A 19,378-nucleotide genomic window follows, 5' to 3' on the forward strand; every position below is an offset into this window, starting at 1 on the left:
GGCGAATAAGTCGACCCCCTCCCTTTTTTCAGCCTCATTTTAAGGATTTTATGGTACAGTACAACTCCAATTATCCAAAATCAGATTCTCTGAAAACCTCATTTATCTGGAATTTAAAATTTTTTTGTGGATAAATGAGGATATCTGAAACAAATCAGAAATCCTCATTTATCCAAAATTTTTTTGAAGCCAAAATGACTGGGGACGTTGGGCTCGCAGCGGTGGGAGCAGGGTACCTTGGGCTCCCAATGGTGGCAGTAATGGACCTCAAGATCCTGGCAACAGTGGGAACCTCAAGCTCCCAGGTAGGAGTGGGACTCTCAGGCTCCCAGCACAAGCAGGGCCACAGTGGGGAGGTGTTGGTGATCAGCAGTGGCCAGCATATTTTTGGTCAGAACTACACATTATTTTAATGCTTAAAAAGCTGTACCTTTTTGTTTGTTTGTTGTTTAAACACTGTTACAAGTGATGACCAGTTCTCCAAAAAAACTTTTTATCCAAAACAAGTCTAGTCCCCACCATTTTGGATAATCAGATTTGTTCTGTGTTATCTGGCATGCAAGTCAACTCCAATTTTCTGGCTGCTAGAGGTGCCCTGTTGACCAGCATATGTCAAGCTCCAAAATTCTCAATGCTTGAGATGACCACATGGATTGATCTGCTGGGTGTTGGCTGGAGGTCGTTGTTATCATGGAGAGTCCGTCAACATGTCGCAGCACGTGACAAAAATATGAAGTGAGCTTTAATTTGAAAGTGACAGAAATGGCTAAGAAAACCAACAACTGAGCTGCTGCTTGAAAATGTGATGTAGATGAGAAGTTAGTAAGAGATTGGAGGGAAAAAAAGAAGAGACTTTAAGAAAAAAAACAAAAAGGAAATGTTCTTCGAGAAAAGGAAATCACTCGTTGGCCAGAGTTGGAAAATCACATTGCAGAACAGAACAGAGGCAAGATTATTAACTACATAGTCACCCGAAATAAAATAAAAACACTGGCACCCAGACCTCAGTGATCATTTTGAGGCTACAGTCGGCTGGTGTCATCATTTCATGAACAGAAAAAATCTGGTATTACGCCAAAAAGCAAAAATTGTACAGAAACTATCAAAAGATCTTGGTCCTAAAGTTGTAAGTTTTCACCAGTTTATTATACATAACTGGCAGAAACACCAGTTTGCATTGGCAAATATCGGAAACATGGATGAAACCCCCCCATGATTTTTGACACGATAGGCAATAGAACAGTGGAATGGAAAGATGTTTAAAATGTGCAAACCAGAAGTCCAGGCCACGAAAGGACCAGGTTTACCATGGTGTTATTGTGCATGACCGACAGAACAAAGTTAAGACCCATGGTAATCTTCAAATGTAAAATTAAACCAAAAATTAACATTTTTGTACATTTTCATGAAAAAAGGATGGATGGATGAAAATGGTGTAAAACTATGGATAGACAATGTGTGGAACAGGGGGCCAGGCAGTTTAAGCAAAGAATGGAGTTTGCTGGTCTGGGATATGTTTCATAGCCATTAACCGAGAACACTAAAAGTAAATTAGCACTACATAATACTTACATGGTGGTTATCCCAGGTGAGTTAATGTCTATATTGCAACCTCTTGATGTCTGCTTGAACAAGCCATTCAAAGACCACAAGCACAGGGAATGGAATCCATGGATGGCGAGTGCAGAAAAGTCATTTACAAAAGGAGGGTCAGTACGTGCTGCAATACTTGATGTGCAATACTTCGAGTTCAAGGCATGGGACAAAGTTAAAGATGAGACTGTGATAAAATCATTTAAAAAGTGCGGCATCTTGTGCAATTGATGGCATGGTAGATGATTTATTGTGGGATGACGAAGCTGAAACTGCCTCATCAGACACAGACTGGGTCCCATATGATGACTGTTTAAACAGTGAGAGTATGGATGTGTCGCTGCCATCTTTGCTTCAGACAATGACAGCGAGAGGAATCCTGAAGGGTTCTAATTGTGTTATTTTCAGACAAGGATTTTGAAGGATGCTAATTGTGTTGTGGCTTTCAATAAAAATCTCAATGAAAATCTGTCACAGTCAGGTTTTTTTAATGTTTTCAAGGATCAACATACGCTGAATTGGTGTTTCAAGGCTTGACTTATACACTGTATCAGCATGGATTGGATTAGGAGCTGAATTTAAGGTCTCAAAAATATATCTGGTGTACAAGTTGACCCCCATTTTTTGAAAATTATTTTTGGTTTCACGACTCACTTATACACCGAAATATACGGTAGTTGAAAACTGCCAGGCAAAATATTGTTTGGTTCATGACTCCTTATATTTTTCTATATGTGGCCTTGTGATAGTACAGATTCTATCACCAATGTGTATATGTATAGATTGTAGTGTGGGATGACTGTGATTGGCTGAGAGCATAGCCACGCCTACTTGCAGGTCTTAAAGGATTGCTCCTAGCCAGACCAAGTCATTCTGGACTGGTCGACCTACATGTGATACCCTCCAGTCTTCTAGTTAATAAAAGCCTTGGTTTGGATCAACAAGCCTTTGTTTCTTTCAACACGTTTTATAGGCCTACAACCAAAAAAGGTTTGGCCACCCATGATGCATATGTTCTCTCCATTGTCAGAAATACAGACAGGAGATTCTGTGAGCCAGATAGGTATGCCCGCATGGTGTGCTGCCTCCCTGGTGCAAGGGTGCGGGATATCTCAAAGCGGGTCCAGGGTATTCTAAAAGGGGAAGGCAAACAGCATGATGTCTTGGTACATGTGGGTACCAATGACATAGATAAAAAGAAGGAGGAAGTACTGAAAAAAGATTACAGAGAGCTAGGACAAAAACTAAGAAATAGGACAGCCAGGGTGGTGATCTCTGGTTTGCTACCTGTGCCAAGTGCAACTGAGGACAAAAATGGAAGGTTAAGAAAAATGAATGTGTGGCTGAGGGGCTGGTGTAAAGGACAGGGTTTTGGCTTCTTGGATCATTGGGATCTCTTTTGGGGAAGGCATGACCTCTACAAGAAGGATGGGTTACACCTAAACCCAAAAGGGGTCAATATATTGGCAGCTAGGTTTGGTACAGCCGTCGGGTGCGGTTTAAACTAATTTGGCAGGGGGGTGGGAAGCTGTATGATAGGGCAAAGGACAGAAAAGATAAAACAGGAAAAGTTAGGTTAGGCAGCAAAAGTAAAAAATCAGAAAGAGCAAAGAGGGTGAAAAAAGCAAATCTGAAGGCTTTATATCTTAATGCAAGAAGCATTCGGAACAAGGTAGATGAATTAGTTGTGGAAATTGAGATAAACAAATATGATTTGATTGGGATTACAGAAACATGGCTGCAGGGTGGGCAAGCCTGGGAACATCCCGGGGTATACGATATTTAGGAGGGATCGGCAAGAAAGAAAAGGGGGTGGGGTAGTATTGATGGTGAGAGAAGGGACCGACACGATTGACAGAAAGGATATCAACTCGGAAGATGCGGAATCTATATGGATAGAACTGAGGAATAGCAAGGGGCAGAAAACGTTAGTGGGGATGGTATATAGGCCTCCAAATAGTAGTGTAGAGGTGAGGGAAGGCATTAAAAGAGAAATTAGAAAAGCGTGCAATAAGGGAACAGCTGTCATCATGGGAGACTTTAATTTACATATAGATTGGACTAGCCAAATTAGTAAAAATACTGAGGAGGAGGAATTCCTTGAATGTTTACGGGACGGTTATCTAGACCAATATGTCGAGGAACCAACTCGGGAGCAGGCATTTTAGATTGGGTATTATGCAATGATAAGGGGCTAATCAGCAATCTTGTTGTGCGAGGCCCTTTGGGTAGGAGCGATCACAATATGATCGAATTCTCACTCGACATGGAGAGTGATGAAATTAAAACCGAGACTAAGGTCCTGAATTTAAATAAAGGGAATTATGATGGTATGAGACGGGAGTTGAGTAAGATTGATTGGGTGGTGTTTATGGGGGAGTTGACTGTGGATAGACAATGGAGAGCATTCACAGATCTAATGGAGAAATTGCAAAAATCGTTTATACCGGTTTGGCATAAAAATAAACCAAAAAAGGTGACTCAACCGTGGATAACAAGGGAAATTAGAGACAGCATTAGGTCCAAAGAGAGAGCATATCAATTGGCCAAAAAAAGTACCACAACCAAAGACTGGGAGCAGTTCAAGGTGCACCAAAGGAGGACAAAGGGATTAATCAAGAGAGCAAAAATAAATTACGAAAGTAAGCTTGCGGCAAATATAAAAACCGACTGCAAAAGCTTTTATAAATATGTCAAGAGGAAAAGATTGGTGAAATCCAGAGTAGGTCCCTTGCAGTCAGAATCAGGGGAATATATAATGGGGAATAAGGAAATGGCAGACCAATTAAATTCTTACTTTAGTTCTGTTTTTACAAGAGAGGATACAAATAACCTCCCAAGGATGTTGGGAAACATAGAGACTAATGCAAGGGAGGAACTGAAAGAAATCAGTATCTCTAAGGACATGGTCTTGGGGAAATTGATGGGATTGAAGGCAGATAAATCCCAAGGGCCTGATAATCTACATGCTAGAGTACTTAAGGAAGTGGCCATTCCGATAGCAGATGCTTTAAGAATTATTTTCCAGAACTCGATAGACTCAGGATCAGTACCCATGGATTGGAGGGTAGCTAATATTACCCCACTATTTAAAAAGGGGGGTAGAGAAAAAGTGGGGAATTATAAGCCGGTGAGCCTTACATCAGTAGTGGGCAAAATGATGGAATCCATTTTTAAGGATGCAATAGCGGAGCATATGACTAGCAGAGAAGGGATCGGACGGAGTCAACATGGATTTACAAAAGGTAAATCGTGCTTGACAAATCTATTGGAATTCTTTGAGATGGTGACAGGTAAAATAGATGGGGGAGAGCCAGTGGATGTGGTGTACCTGGACTTCCAAAAGGCCTTCGATAAGGTCCCACATAAACGACTGGCTTCCAAAATCAAGGCTCATGGACTTGGGGGCAAAGTATTGATGTGGATTGAGAACTGGCTGGCAGGTAGAAGACAGAGAGTTGGGATAAATGGCTCGTTTTCTGAGTGGCAGGCGGTGACCAGTGGGGTGCCACAGGGATCTGTACTGGGACCCCAGCTGTTCACAATTTACATTAATGATCTGGATGAGGGGATTGGATGTAATATCTCCAAATTTGCAGATGACACTAAGCTAGGAGGGGTTGTGTGCACGGAAGAGGGGGTCAGGAAGCTCCAGTGTGATTTGGATAAATTGAGGGACTGGGCAGATACATGGCAAATGCACTACAATGTGGATAAATGTGAGGTTATCCACTTTGGTAATACAAACCGGAGGGCAGATTACTATTTGAATGGCAATAGATTAAGAGATGGGGAAGTGCAGAGAGACCTGGGGGTTTTTGTACACCAGTCTCTGAAGGAGAGCATGCAGGTACAGCAGGCGGTTAAAAAGGCAAATGGTATGATGGCCTTCATATCAAGAGGGTTTGAGTATAGGAACAAGGATACCTTACTGCAGCTGTACAGGGCCTTGGTGAGACCCCACCTGGAGTATTGTGTGCAGTTTTGGTCACCTTATCTAAGGAAGGATGCTCTTGCAATGGAGGGAGTGCAGAGGCGATTCACCAGGCTGATACCTGGAATGGCAGGAATGACTTATGAGGAAAGATTGCGCAAATTGGGATTGTACTCCCTGGAGTTTAGAAGATTGAGAGGGGATCTCATAGAGACATATAAAATTCTGGCAGGACTGGACAGAATGGATGCAGAAGGGATGTTTCCAATGGTGGGGGAGTCCAGAACCTGCGGCCATGCTTCGAGGATAATAGGCAAACCATTTAGAACCGAGATGAGGAGGAATTTCTTTACCCAGAGGGTGGTGAATCTGTGGAATTCATTGCCACAGTGAGCAGTAAAGGCAGGTTCGTTGAATATATTTAAGAGGGAATTAGATATATTTCTTCAGTATAAGGGAATTAGGGGTTACGGAGAGAAGGCGGGGACGGGGGACTGAACTTTAAGATCAGTCATGATCTCTTTGAATGGTGAGCAGGCTTGAAGGGTCGAATGACCTACTCCTGCTCCTATCTTCTATGTTTCTATGGAAGAATAATCCTTTCCTTTCATAAGATTATCGAAGTCTGAGCTTACCCTGCCTGGCAGCACATTCAATACAGAAACTGCTGTACTTGGAGATAATATCTCAACATCATTGATTCATGGGATATTATAGAAATGCAATAAATATAAACAGTAAAAAAGTGCAAATTACAAGGACCCTCAATTAGCATCTCAACCAAAAAGATGCAAGAATGCTACCAAATATCATCACACCTCACAAAATACATTTAAATCAAAATATTATAAATATACTTTCCTCTGGCAGCTTGTTCTCTTACTATTGTTTTATATTAAGAGATGGCTTCTGTGAATTGATGAATCATACTTTTCACCACTGACCTTTCACACATTCAAAAATGAAGCAAAGCACACAGATCTCTTCCTTTGGTAAACTTTCTGGTTACATAAGAAGGTTTTATATCAAGCAATGTATATTCACGAACCCAATAAAAAACTGAAATAAAGATAATTTATCAACAATCAACAAAATGAATGATATGGTAACATATAAAAACTGAATATGAGTAATTTCTTCATATATCTGTTTAAGAACAAGAGTTTTTAAATATAAATATTCAAAAGAACATTGAAGATCCTTACTAGAATCAAAAGTATCTCTCCATAGCACTGACAAAATTCCCACAGAAATTGCTAAAAGAATAATTTTCGTCAGTCTTGGCATTTCCAAAGTTTCATCAAATTGTTGAGAAACAACAAAAGCTGCAAATGTTGAGCAACAGAGGGAGGAAGCAGTCTGGGCAAGGCAAGAATGGGTTGGAAATGAATGCAACCTTGCCTTATGTAATTTGATCTGAATTCTTTGGGCGGTCCTGGCCAGATTTTAATACCAACTCTGAAGGGAAGAGGTCTTATCAATGCAAATACCATGAAAACTCACATTATTTGTTTTTACGTCATCTAAGCAAATGCTGAAGGGTTTACATGTTATCAATGCTGTATTATCAAATGAAATTTAGAGAATTATAATATTTTGCCCAGCTGTAAGGTTGGAGAACAGCAAAGATGTCAAGATGCAGTATCTCGGAAAGATTTAAAAACAGGAAGCCACACTGGCAGCATTTGAACATGGAACTAGTAGGAGCATATGCTTTATTGATAGCGAGACGTAACCAGAAAGTTTACCAAACAAAGAGATCTGTGTGCTATGCTTCGTTTATGAATGTGTGAAAGGTCAGTGGTGAAAAATATGATTCATCAATTCACAGAAGCCATCTCTTAATATAAAATAATACTAAGAGAACAAGCTGCCATATTTATAATTTATAAAATATTTATAATATTTTGATTTAAAGATATAACATGGTAACATGGCCATCCATACCAGGAGCCCACACCAACCAAACACACCCATGTGGCCAATCAATCCACTAATCCTGTTGCGTATAAGTCTGCCCTCTGCTTTACATCATGATGCTGTTACGAGTCCAGAGGACCCTAAAACCCAGCAGCAAGAGATATTCACCAACACAAATGGTACTTAAACAAAAGTTGCTTTTAATTATCTTTAAACATGAAAACAGAATCACACTTTAACTTATCACTATTGACTTAACTAACCTAATTTAACTCCCTTCTAATTCGAAGCGCACGTGTATGTAATGTGTGTGTAAGTTCAGAAAAGTTCCTTGGTTCACAGTCCAATCTCACTTCTCATTCCTCCAGGTTTACTGTGCACAGAATTTAACATTTAGAAAGTTCACCTTTGGTGCTTGAAAGGTAAATGCTTACCACTCATGAAGGTTCCTGATGGTTTTCAGAGAGAGATTTGTTGTTTGCTGGACACCCACAACTGATTCCTTTTTAATCAGCCACTTTAGTGTCTTGCCGAAGAAACTTGCCCCCTCACGATTCTCCAGATGATAACCTCTTTCTTACATGTCACCACAGAGTTCCTTTTTGTTTCTCTTATTTTAAGTGAAACATTAGACAGCTAGTCTTCTCCTCTTGGATGAACCACAAGGGCTTTTACCAGGCTGAATTCAGCACTCACAACCCGTCTTCCAAAATGGGGTTTTCCACAAGCTTGCCAGCTTGTCCTGTTCTAGTCCCGGCTGTTGCTGATGACTGTAAAACTGCAGAAATGAATTCCCTCTCTCTCTCTCAGAGAAAAACCTGTTTGACTCTCTCTGCTTGTAAAACTACATGAACCTCCTAGAACAGCAAGTTCCACTCCAGACAGTCTGCGACTCTGACAAGTTCTTTCATCTGTTGCCTTTTTGTAAACAACAGTCTCTTGGGCACTCTGCAAGGCTTTTGCAAAGGTTCTTGGCTCCGATATGTCTAGCATGAGCAGAGTTCCAGTAATTCAAATAAGATCTGTTTTAAAGTGTTTGTATGTGACCCACACTAAAAAACCTTCCCCAATTTATCTCCCAAAAACATATCCATATACAATACAAACACAACTTAATCTGTCTTAACACCCATGTCATGATGTCACCCTTCCATATATATAACCCTGTGTTTCAGTAGCCAGGTTAGTCTAATAGAAGCAAAGGATAAGAAAGTATCATGTCTTCAAGTCTTAATTGTGTGATTGCATACACAACAATGTTGATAAGGAACGAAATGAACCCTACACATACTCCATGTATCACCCGTGAGAAGGAAAATAACAGAAGAACGGTAGAAAACAACTACCTAACTACCCCAACAAATTCCTGCCAAAAGATCAAGGTGAACGTGCACCAAGATGACGGAGGGAAATTTCGGGGAACTCAACAAAGTAGAAAAAAGTTGGGATAACTATGTAGAATGGTTTGACCACTAATGCATAGCCCACAATATTGTGGAAGGTCCAGTAAACCACAAACGTGCCCTCTTCCTCAGTATAATGGGCAGCAAAACATTCGACCTCCTTAAAACCTTGCTGTCCCCGTAGGATCCAGGAACAAAGACATTCCATAGCTCTAAGGAACCACTTAACCCCCAAACCACCTGTTATGGCAGAAAGGCTATGATTCTATGAAAGGAAACAAGGACCAGGAGAAACAGTAAGAGAGGGCCAGGGTTGGGTACTGGTTACGTACCCAAACTTCAGGTGCAGCTGACAGAGAGGCTAGTGATATTATGGAAAGACAGGGGAAGGTTGGAGATGCCAGGAGTAGTCACTACACCAGGTTATTTAGCAAAATGCGAGGCCAGAGATACCAGTAGGATCCAAGAGACGCGATAAAGACCATGGAAATAGTCAACACAAACACCATATATCTCAGAAATGGAAGGTTGTGGGTGACTTGACCCATAGTATCATTTTTGTCATCTCTTCCTATTCTGAACAATTGAGATTTAGGTTAAGGAAATGTTTTTAAAAAATGAGAGTGTGTGGCAATGCCATTTCCCCATGGCTGCCCTGCCACGTGGCGATACAAGTGGGGCCGGTTCACCATCAGGTTATGCACCGCCACACAACCGCCCCCCCCCCAGAACCGGCTACGTGCCCTGTCGCTTTGGCAGCCGGCCCCGGCGCTTGGGCGCGGCTGTCTGCACCGGCTGTGATAAGTCCAGATCGGCCGCTTTCAGGCGGTCCACTGTAAAAGGTTCCTCTCTCCCCCCAACGTCCAGGGTGAAGGTTCCGCCAGACCGGTGCAAGACTTTGTATGGCCCTTCGTATGGTCGCACTGGTCCGGCGGAACCTTCACCCTGGACGTTGAGGGGGAGAGAGGAACTTTTTACGGTGGACTGCCAGAAGACGGCCCATTTGGACTTATCACAGCCGGAGCAGACGGCCGCGCCCAAGCGCCGGGGCCGGCCGCCAAAGTGACAGGACGCGTAGCCGGTTCTTGGGGGGGGGTTTGTGTGGCGGCGCATATCCTCATGGGGAACCGGCCCCGCTTGTATTGCCACATGGTGGGGCAGCCATGGGGAAATTGCGTCGTCAGAGGTTTCTCTCTGATTCCACCATCCCTTCCAGTGCACACCCTGGGCAGCGATTATGATGTCACAATGCACCAGGTGACTGAGCTCATGCTGCCTTTATAGGGGCGCGCTGAATTTGAATGATAACACTCATTAATGACCCTCAACGTGGGGGCTGTCTTCCTTCCACTGCTCACACCCCCACGAGAAAAACTGTACATTTTAAAAACAAAATGCTGGAGACACTCAGCAAATCAATATCCTTTATGTAGTAAAGGTAAAAATATATATCCACATTTCGGACTAGATCCCTTCATTAAGGCATGGGAGAATGTCAGTAGGCATCTGAACAAAAAATAGGAGAGATTGGGGTGGCAAAGGCAGGTGATGTGAGGTGGAGAAGAGAAGGGTGGTCATTCCAAAAGGAGGACATGGTCATAGGTTACTACATACTGTTTTAAAAAGTATAAAATTTAAACTGTATTGCTTAAAACAATAAATGCAAACACGAAGATTTATGGAGGGGTAATGTTCACGTAAGCTGCAGGCTCGTTTGTGGCTGACAAGTCCGATGCGGACACAGTTGCAGCGGTTGCAAGGGAAAATTGGTTGGTTGGGGTTGGGTGTTGGGTTTTTCCTCCTTTGCCTTTTGTCAGTGAGGTGGGCTCTGCGGTCTTCTTCAAAGGAGGTTGCTGCCCGCCGAACTGTGAGGCGCCAAGATGCACGGTTTGAGGCGATATCAGCCCACTGGCGGTGGTCAATGTGGCAGGCACCAAGAGATTTCTTTAGGCAGTCCTTGTACCTTTTCTTTGGTCCACCTCTGTCACGGTGGCCAGTGGAGAGCTCGCCATACACGATCTTGGGAAGGCGATGGTCCTCCATTCTGGAGATATATGTGTGATATATGTGTGTGTGATATGTGTGTGGGTGTGATATATGTGTGTGCAATATATTTGTGTGACATATGTGTGGGTGTGATATATATGTGAGCTATATGTAACCTCACAAAGATAAGCGTATACAGAGCCGTTGTCATACCCACACTCCTGTTCGGCTCCGAATCATGGGTCCTCTACCGGCACCACCTACGGCTCCTAGAACGCTTCCACCAGCGTTGTCTCCACTCCATCCTCAACATCCATTGGAGCGCTTACATCCCTAACGTCGAAGTACTCGAGATGGCAGAGGTCGACAGCATCGAGTCCACGCTGCTGAAGATCCAGCTGCGCTGGATGGGTCACGTCTCCAGAATGGAGGACCATCGCCTTCCCAAGATCGTGTTATATGGCGAGCTCTCCACTGGCCACCGTGACAGAGGTGCACCAAAGAAAAGGTACAAGGACTGCCTAAAGTAATCTCTTGGTGCCTGCCACATTGACCACCGCCAGTGGGCTGATATCGCCTCAAACCGTGCATCTTGGCGCCTCACAGTTTGGCGGGCAGCAACCTCCTTTGAAGAAGACCGCAGAGCCCACCTCACTGACAAAAGACAAAGGAGGAAAAACCCAACACCCAACCCCAACCCACCAATTTTCCCTTGCAACCGCTGCAATCGTGTCTGCCTGTCCCGCATCGGACTTGTCAGCCACAAACGAGCCTGCAGCTGACGTGGACTTTTACCCCCTCCATAAATCTTCGTCCGCGAAGCCAAGCCAAAGAAGATATGTATGTATATGTGTATGTGCATGGTAACCTATGATGTCATGTCCTCCTTTAGAAAGGCCACCAGACGGCGGCGCCCTCCACGGGCCCACAGGTTCCCGCGATTTATTACTGGACGTTTGCCGATTATTTGACATTGTTGCGCTCACTGAAATTCCCAACGCCAAGCAGACAGGGAACCTCCACATCGGCGCACGCGCACTAGGTCCTGGCGTCGCGTCTGCCAGCACGAAACATGGAGGCTTACAACAGAAACGAAGGGACGAGCACGTCCAGCCGCGCTCGCCCGAACGCAATTGGAGACAGCAAGGGCACTGGGCACTCAACTTGTGCGGTTGCCGACCCACTCGGAATGACGTCAGCGCGGAAGGGTGAAAGGTGACGCCGGGGCATCTGGGAGCCGCTTCTTCTGCGCCTGCTCATGGCGACCCGGGTGCTGGCGGCTGGCAGGTGAGGTTGGCTCATGGCCGGGAGACGGGACGCGAGGGTTTCTCGCTGGGGGTGCAGGTGGACGACCTTCTCCTGTGCGCGCCTCCAAGTGAGGGCCTGGGGCGAGGGCTGCGGCTCGCCCTCGGAATAGTGTAGGTGACCTTGGACCTGCACCCCCGGTGTTTCATGGCTTGCTCCTCTCCCGACCTGCAGCATTGCAGTAAGAGAGGGGTTGGGGCAGGGGTGCAGTCTAGTTTGACAACAGGCCCGTTTAAACTGCAGCCCTTCTGGGATCTGGGTGTGATTACTGGAGCAAAGGCGCTGGAAACACCTTTCAAACTGCAGGGGGATCAACCCATTAAATCACCAACCCAGCGATTTAAGGGGGATCCTGCCCCCCATGGTGACGTGATAAGTGATGTGCCACGTATTCAGGGGAACTATAGGTAAATCTCCCCCCCCCCCCCCCCCGCACCCCACCACCAGCCGACAGTCGCTGCCCCCGGCCCACAGTTCCCTGCCGTCAGTCAGGTCCCCCAGTCAGTCACCCCCCCTCCCAGTCAGTCACCCCCCCTCCCAGTCAGTCACCCCCCCTCCCAGTCAGTCACCCCCCCTCCCAGTCAGTCACCCCCCCTCCCAGTCAGTCACCCCCCCTCCCAGTCAGTCACCCCCCTCCCAGTCAGTCACCCCCCCTCCCAGTCAGTCACCCCCCCTCCCAGTCAGTCACCCCCCCTCCCAGTCAGTCACCCCCCCTCCCAGTCAGTCACCCCCCCTCCCAGTCAGTCACCCCCCCTCCCAGTCAGTCACCCCCCCTCCCAGTCAGTCACCCCCCCTCCCAGTCAGTCACCCCCCCTCCCAGTCAGTCACCCCCCCTCCCAGTCAGTCACCCCCCCTCCCAGTCAGTCACCCCCCCTCCCAGTCAGTCACCCCCCCTCCCAGTCAGTCACCCCCCCTCCCAGTCAGTCACCCCCCCTCCCAGTCAGTCACCCCCCCCTCCCAGTCAGTCACCCCCCCTCCCAGTCAGTCACCCCCCCTCCCAGTCAGTCACCCCCCCTCCCAGTCAGTCACCCCCCCTCCCAGTCAGTCACCCCCCCTCCCAGTCAGTCACCCCCCCTCCCAGTCAGTCACCCCCCCTCCCAGTCAGTCACCCCCCCTCCCAGTCAGTCACCCCCCCTCCCAGTCAGTCACCCCCCCTCCCAGTCAGTCACCCCCCCTCCCAGTCAGTCACCCCCCCTCCCAGTCAGTCACCCCCCCTCCCAGTCAGTCACCCCCCCTCCCAGTCAGTCACCCCCCCTCCCAGTCAGTCACCCCCCCTCCCAGTCAGTCACCCCCCCTCCCAGTCAGTCACCCCCCCTCCCAGTCAGTCACCCCCCCCTCCCAGTCAGTCACCCCCCCTCCCAGTCAGTCACCCCCCCTCCCAGTCAGTCACCCCCCCTCCCAGTCAGTCACCCCCCCTCCCAGTCAGTCACCCCCCCTCCCAGTCAGTCACCCCCCCTCCCAGTCAGTCACCCCCCCTCCCAGTCAGTCACCCCCCCTCCCAGTCAGTCACATTAAATTGATGCTCAATTTGGAATTTATGCATTTTAATAATATGATGCCACAAACTGCTTGGTTAAATGTGTGGGGGAAAAATGCATGGATTCAAGAATGCACTTTTATGTTTTTGCATTAGTTTGGGTGTTTATTTGGAGGTGGGCCATCTCAGGAGATTCCAGGGGTTACCAGGAATCAACACTCACTTGCTGGTTCTGGGCTGCCTGATGAGATCAGTAGACTGGGTATTTGAATGTCCCTTTAATGAGCTGTTGACCAGAGGGTGCCATTCAATGTAGTGTCAAATTCTGCTTTGTCAGAGGCACTATCTCTCTGGCAAGGCATCCAACCAGGCTGTAATAGTCTAGTCAAGTGAATATATAGAATCCCTCCAACAATATATAGGCGAAAGGAGGAAATTGCTTTCTAAAATGTTCTTTTTGACCACAGGCTGCTGAAGATTTCCTGCATTGTTTCAATTTTCCCAGTATCTTGGCCCATCCATCACCAAAATAGCTTAAACAGGAATGCTTAAGAGGAACATTTGTCGGCTCTTGGATTGTACTTGTTGGAGTACAGAAGGATGTAAGGATGTGGGGGGGGGGGGAACCGGGACCTCATAGAACATTTAAACATTTCAAATGTGGAAAGGCTTGGACAGAGTTGATGTGGTAGTTTCCCATGGTAGGGGAGCTGAGGACAAGAGGGAACTGCTTCAGGAAAAGAGATGTAAAGATTTCTTGACTCGGCTTGTGAATCTGTGGAACTTCTTGCCACAGGCAGCTGTGGAAGCGAGGTCATTGGGTGTACTTTGGGCAGAGATTGACAGGTGTTTGATTAGTCAGGATATCAAGGGTTACGGGGAGAATGGGGCTGAGTGGGGGGGAACGGATCAGCTTGTGATAGAATGGCAGAGCAGACTCGATGGGCTGATTAGCCTACCTCTACTCCTGTATCATTTAATCTTGTGACTTGTTTCTCTTTGTATTCATATGGGTAATGATTACTATGCAAAAATTGAGACAAAGTTGGCACGAAGATATAATTCACAGCATTACACTGTTTATTGACAGCGTTTGGCTTATTTAGGAAAATGAGGAGGGATCTTATTGAACATTTTGAATCTTGAAAGGCATGGACAGAGTAGATGTAGGAAGGTTTTTCCCATGGTGGGAGAGTTTCTTGGGCAAGAGGGAACAACTTTGGGATTGAAGGGCGTCTGCTTAGAACAGATATGTGGAGGAATCTGGAATTGTTTCCCACAGGAAGTTGTGGAGGCCAAGTCATTGGGTATATTTAAGTCTGAGATTGACAGGTTTTTGATTAGCCAGGGCATCAAAAATTTGTGGAGAAGGTTGGAGTTGTGGGAAAATGGATCAGCTCATGATTGGTGGGGCAGGCTTCATGGGCTGAATCTTTTGTTGCTGATTTGTTTATATTTGTTGTGGGGTATGGACAACACTAAGCCAACATTTTTTGCCCTTCGTGATTTTCTTTGAACTTGGGGATTTTTGTAGGAAGGTCAAGAGGCAATGTCTTAATACTGCAGAAACCCAAGTACAAAAATCCAGATGGATATTCCAGTGCAAGACAGTGGGAGATGAGACAGCAGCTGCATTCTCAGATGAGACGGCTGCCCTCTTGAATGAAGAAAAATATAGCAGTAATTCCAGAGGAGTTTCTCCGCTCCTGCACAAATAACTATCCTACATTTATCATTACCCACCTTTTCATGTACACTGTTTTACGGTAATTTAACTATCTTTGAATTTGTTGGATGAAATGAAACTAAACTATTATTTGTTTCTAATGGTTTTGTTTTCAAGGTTCATTACAAAGACTGGGATAATTGGAGGTAGTATCTACCTTGCTTATGACCAAGGTTTATTGGCAAATGGCGAGCAAAGTTGCCAGGTATTGAACAAGGTCTCGATTGCAGTGCCAAAGGCTGTGGATGAGTGGTCAAAGTATTTTGGAGTGAAGGTACAGTACACGAGTGGAGGAAATGACTTGTTCTCTGCCCCTCCTTGGCTGAGGGGGTAGCAATTTTACGGATTCAAGCCCCAGCATAGGTGCTCTTTTGTTTATATTTGTTGTGGGGATATGGATACCACTGTCTAAGCCAACATTTTTTGCCCTTCGTGATTTTCTTTGAACTTGGGGATATTTTTAGGAAGGCCAAGAGGCAAAAGGCAAGTACATTGAAGAGGGTACAGAGTCCCAGATGAGACGCACTGAGGGAGGACTCCAAATTTCCCTTGGTGAAGGACTGGAGTGAACCTGATGGGTTTTCAAGGTAAAACCCTTTAGTGACTGAAACATGACTACATTCCAGATTTGTTTCATTACTTTAAACTTCCCAGTTGTTAATTTGGGAATCAAACTTGTGTCAGTGAATCAATAGAACAGGTCCCTGGATCCTATGCTATCATTTTAACCATGCGGCTACTGTACCCCTGTTGCTCAAAGCAAGTTTTTCCATTAAGGTCAAGCCAATAATGACCACGTAATCTTCCAAGGATGTTGGTTAAAGGATTGTCCACTGTCATGCGTTCAATAGAATGTACAGCATCTCAGTTTAATGTATCTGCTGATTTGGCTCTTCAGGGAGTGAAGGCTTTCATATTGCACTCTAAATTTGGACAAGTGTTATGTGGTCAAATCCTTTTACTGACTGGAACCAGGACTTGCTTACTGTGCAGGAATTATTTTGCATCAAAGATTTTCTGAAGCTAGCTGTGGAATAAAGAATACTGTCTAATGCTTTGTATTCTTTTTTCAGCTACCAGATCTTCCCAAACTAAATGTCCCCATATCTGAATACTGGAATACAGGTAAAAAAGTCCATAAATCGACTTTGATTCACTATTGAAGGCAAAATGTTGAACTCCTCTTCTGGTGTGACTCTTGTCCTGCCTCCAGCATAACTTTTATGTTCTCACCTTTGCTGTCCAATCCCTCCATGATCATCGAATTGCTTCTAGGCTTGAAATGTCCTGAGATATCTAGCCTCCTGCTGTTCTGGCCCTGTGCTGAATTTAATCACTCTGTTCATCCCCTTTCCTAGGAGCCCATGTTTATCATTGGGAATCCTAAGAGTTCCTATTAACCAGAATTAAAGCAACCAACAAAAAAATTGCGGAAAATAAATACAGGCACAAAATCCTTTATCCGGACATCTAAAATCCGGAAAGCTCCAAAATCCGGCAAGTGGGGAGAGAGATGGCAGCGCGAGTCGGGTGGCTGAGGTGGGAGGGTCTGGCAGTGCGAGTTGGGCAGGCGAGGGGGGGGGGAAGGGAATCGCCAGCGCGAGTCAGGCGGGTGAGTTGGGTGGGGGAGAACGGCAGCGCGAGTTGGGCGGGCGAGGGGGGTTGACCAGCAGCGTGGGTTGGGCGGGGCAGCGTGGGACAGGGACTGGGGGGTTGGAGAACAGCAGTGTGACTGAAAGGGGGTGGGGGTGGATACAGCAGCACAGTTCGGGTGGGCTTAAATCCGGCTTTCCGAAATCTGGAAAAATCCGAAATTCGGAACACACTGTCCCCCAAGGGTTCCGGATAAAGGATTGTGTACTCGTAGGTAAAAAAAAACAAGTTTAAAATTGGCGAATCTTACTGTTAGTTCGCCAATCACGCAGTACACAATCTCAAGCAACTGGAAAATTCACTTATCCGGCATCTACCATTCCCCATAGGTGCTGGATACCAGGAGTTTTACTATGTATTAATCAAACGAGATTGCAGTTTGTTCTGGAGGTAATCACAGACTGAACTAGCTTTTATTTGAATGATTTTCAGGCATTGAAATGACTGTATCTTTCCTGTCATCTGCACCAACAAAATTCAGTGAATACACGGAGAAGGGATGGCAGTACATGAAGAAGATGACAAGCAGCACAGTGTGAAAACTGCCATCATTATCTTGACACTTTGTTTATGATTTGATTGTAACAAAATGTAAATATTATATGATGGTAATAAAGTATATTTGATTTTTGGTTTCCTTGAGCCCCATGACTGAGTCAGTAAAGAAGATGGAGTTTATTACAGGAGAAAACAAGAGAAAATTACCTTTTTATCTATTGTAAACCTTGGTCAATGTGAATTTTAGTTGTTTTCAAAGTGATGGGGAAGGATAAATTTTGATTTTTATTTTGCTATCCTAGCTCCTAAAATTTCCAATTACGCAAGACCAAATGTGTTGATGCGCTTCCTGTAGGTTAATACTATGGTCCTTCATGAATGGGATTCAAAGGTTTCAGATGATAAAATTGAATTTTGGCAGACAGGGATATGACCTTTCGGAGGTGGAAGTAACTGGAGTCCACCATTATGCCTTCTACCAATGTTGGAAGGTACATCGTTTTCAAAAGTGCAATGGCTTACATACGAGAAAGATTTACTGTTTGATCTGCTATACTTGGTTGGACTTCCTCAACTTGCTTCAGTGCTCTTTATAATTGTATTTGGAGGGGTTGAATCAATAAAGAGTTATTATTCATTAGCCAGTGGGTTCCAGCTACATGTGTGAATAGGATTATGGAGTTTAATGCGGCAAAAGTGTAATGACATGCACTTCAATAAAGGAATCAAAAGCAGAGAAAACTCCAATAATCTGCTGTCCAATTGTTTTGAAATCTCACTGGTTTGCCACATGGCTCAGTAGTCCCACAGATGTTTTCAGCTCACAGCAGCTTTGTCTCTGCACTCCCTTTAAACTCGGGATTCTTTCCTGTATTTCCTTTCAACTCACTGGGGTTCTATTCCTGCATTTGCTTTCAAGTCTTTAGGCCCCCACATCCACACTTAAACTCATCAGAACCTCACTTCAAGCTTGCCCTTCAAACTCCTGAGAGCCAATTTCCTGGGCTCTCTTTCCCTCACATGGCTCCCACTCTCAATTTAAACTCTATCCTGCCCAGGATTGCTGAAAAGTGTATTTAACAACACTATAACATTTTAAAAATAGTGAATCAAAATATTTAGGTGAACATTAATAAGAATATCTGCAACAGCTGTCAAACCAGCACCAAAGACCTGAGGATATTGGAAATGTACAGAAGGATTTCTTTGGGGGGGAGGGGGAGGGGGGGAAGTAGGTGCTTCAAGTAGTTGGGAAAGCAAATGGCATATTAGTCTTGTAACATTGAAGCGGGAGTTTGGAAGTGAAGTGTCTCAATTGTTCAAGGTGTTGGTAATGCCACACTAAGTATTGTGCACAGGTGGGAGGAACTGCTAACATTAGAGGCTTACCTGGACTAGTTTCTGAAATGAGAGGGTTGTCCTGTGGTGATGATGTAAAGAAATTCTCTCTTGAAAGAAGTTGAGAATGAGGGCCACCCCACTGAAACGGCGAAGGATGTGAGGGGAGCAAGATCGAATAAATGTTAAGATGTTTTCATCAGTGATAAAGTCTTGAAGAAAGGAACATAATTACAAGAGACACTCTGCAGATGCTTGAATCCAAAGCCAAATACAATCTGCTGAAGGAACTCTGAGTCACCAGGAAGAGAAAAAGAATCGTTCGTTGAAGAGGACTGGTGGATATGTCGACCATTCTTTTTCTTCCCCAATGCTGCCGAATGCACTGAGTTCCTCCAGCAGGTTGTTTGACATACAGGGCCCTCCATAATGTTTGGGACAAAAACATTATGTGCCCCTGTACTCCTCAGTTTTAAATTTGTACTCCAACAATTCACTCTTGATTAAAGAGCACATTCCAGGTTATTTGTATACATTTTGGTTGG

At 45.0% G+C, this 19,378-nt stretch overlaps 2 protein-coding genes across 4 annotated transcripts in view; one reads left to right on the forward strand and one right to left on the reverse strand.

Moving 5' to 3' along the window:
* Nucleotides 1–11,939, reverse strand: part of LOC138758734 (hydroxysteroid 11-beta-dehydrogenase 1-like protein) — a 40,503-nt gene extending 28,564 nt beyond the window's left edge. The window contains exon 1 of one of the 3 annotated variants that reach the window (XM_069928070.1): nucleotides 11,921–11,939. Coding sequence is in view for 1 of the 3 variants with exons in the window: in XM_069928068.1 (XP_069784169.1) it covers nucleotides 6,733–6,814 (82 nt within the window). In the remaining 2 variants the exon portion in view is untranslated. Of the gene's footprint in view, nucleotides 1–6,732; nucleotides 6,922–11,822; nucleotides 11,887–11,920 lie in introns of those variants that run through there. The other 2 variants (XM_069928069.1, XM_069928068.1) reach the window with 2 other exon arrangements.
* Nucleotides 11,923–17,640, forward strand: micos13 (mitochondrial contact site and cristae organizing system subunit 13). The gene is made up of 4 exons (XM_069928071.1): nucleotides 11,923–12,123; nucleotides 15,462–15,618; nucleotides 16,418–16,469; nucleotides 17,430–17,640. Exons 1-4 carry the CDS (start codon nucleotides 12,095–12,097, stop codon nucleotides 17,534–17,536), a joined length of 345 nt encoding a protein of 114 aa, XP_069784172.1. The 5' UTR covers nucleotides 11,923–12,094; the 3' UTR covers nucleotides 17,537–17,640.
* Nucleotides 17,641–19,378: the final 1,738 nt, after the last annotated feature.

This window comes from Narcine bancroftii, chromosome 3, assembly GCF_036971445.1.
Source record: "Narcine bancroftii isolate sNarBan1 chromosome 3, sNarBan1.hap1, whole genome shotgun sequence".
NCBI lineage: Eukaryota > Metazoa > Chordata > Chondrichthyes > Torpediniformes > Narcinidae > Narcine > Narcine bancroftii.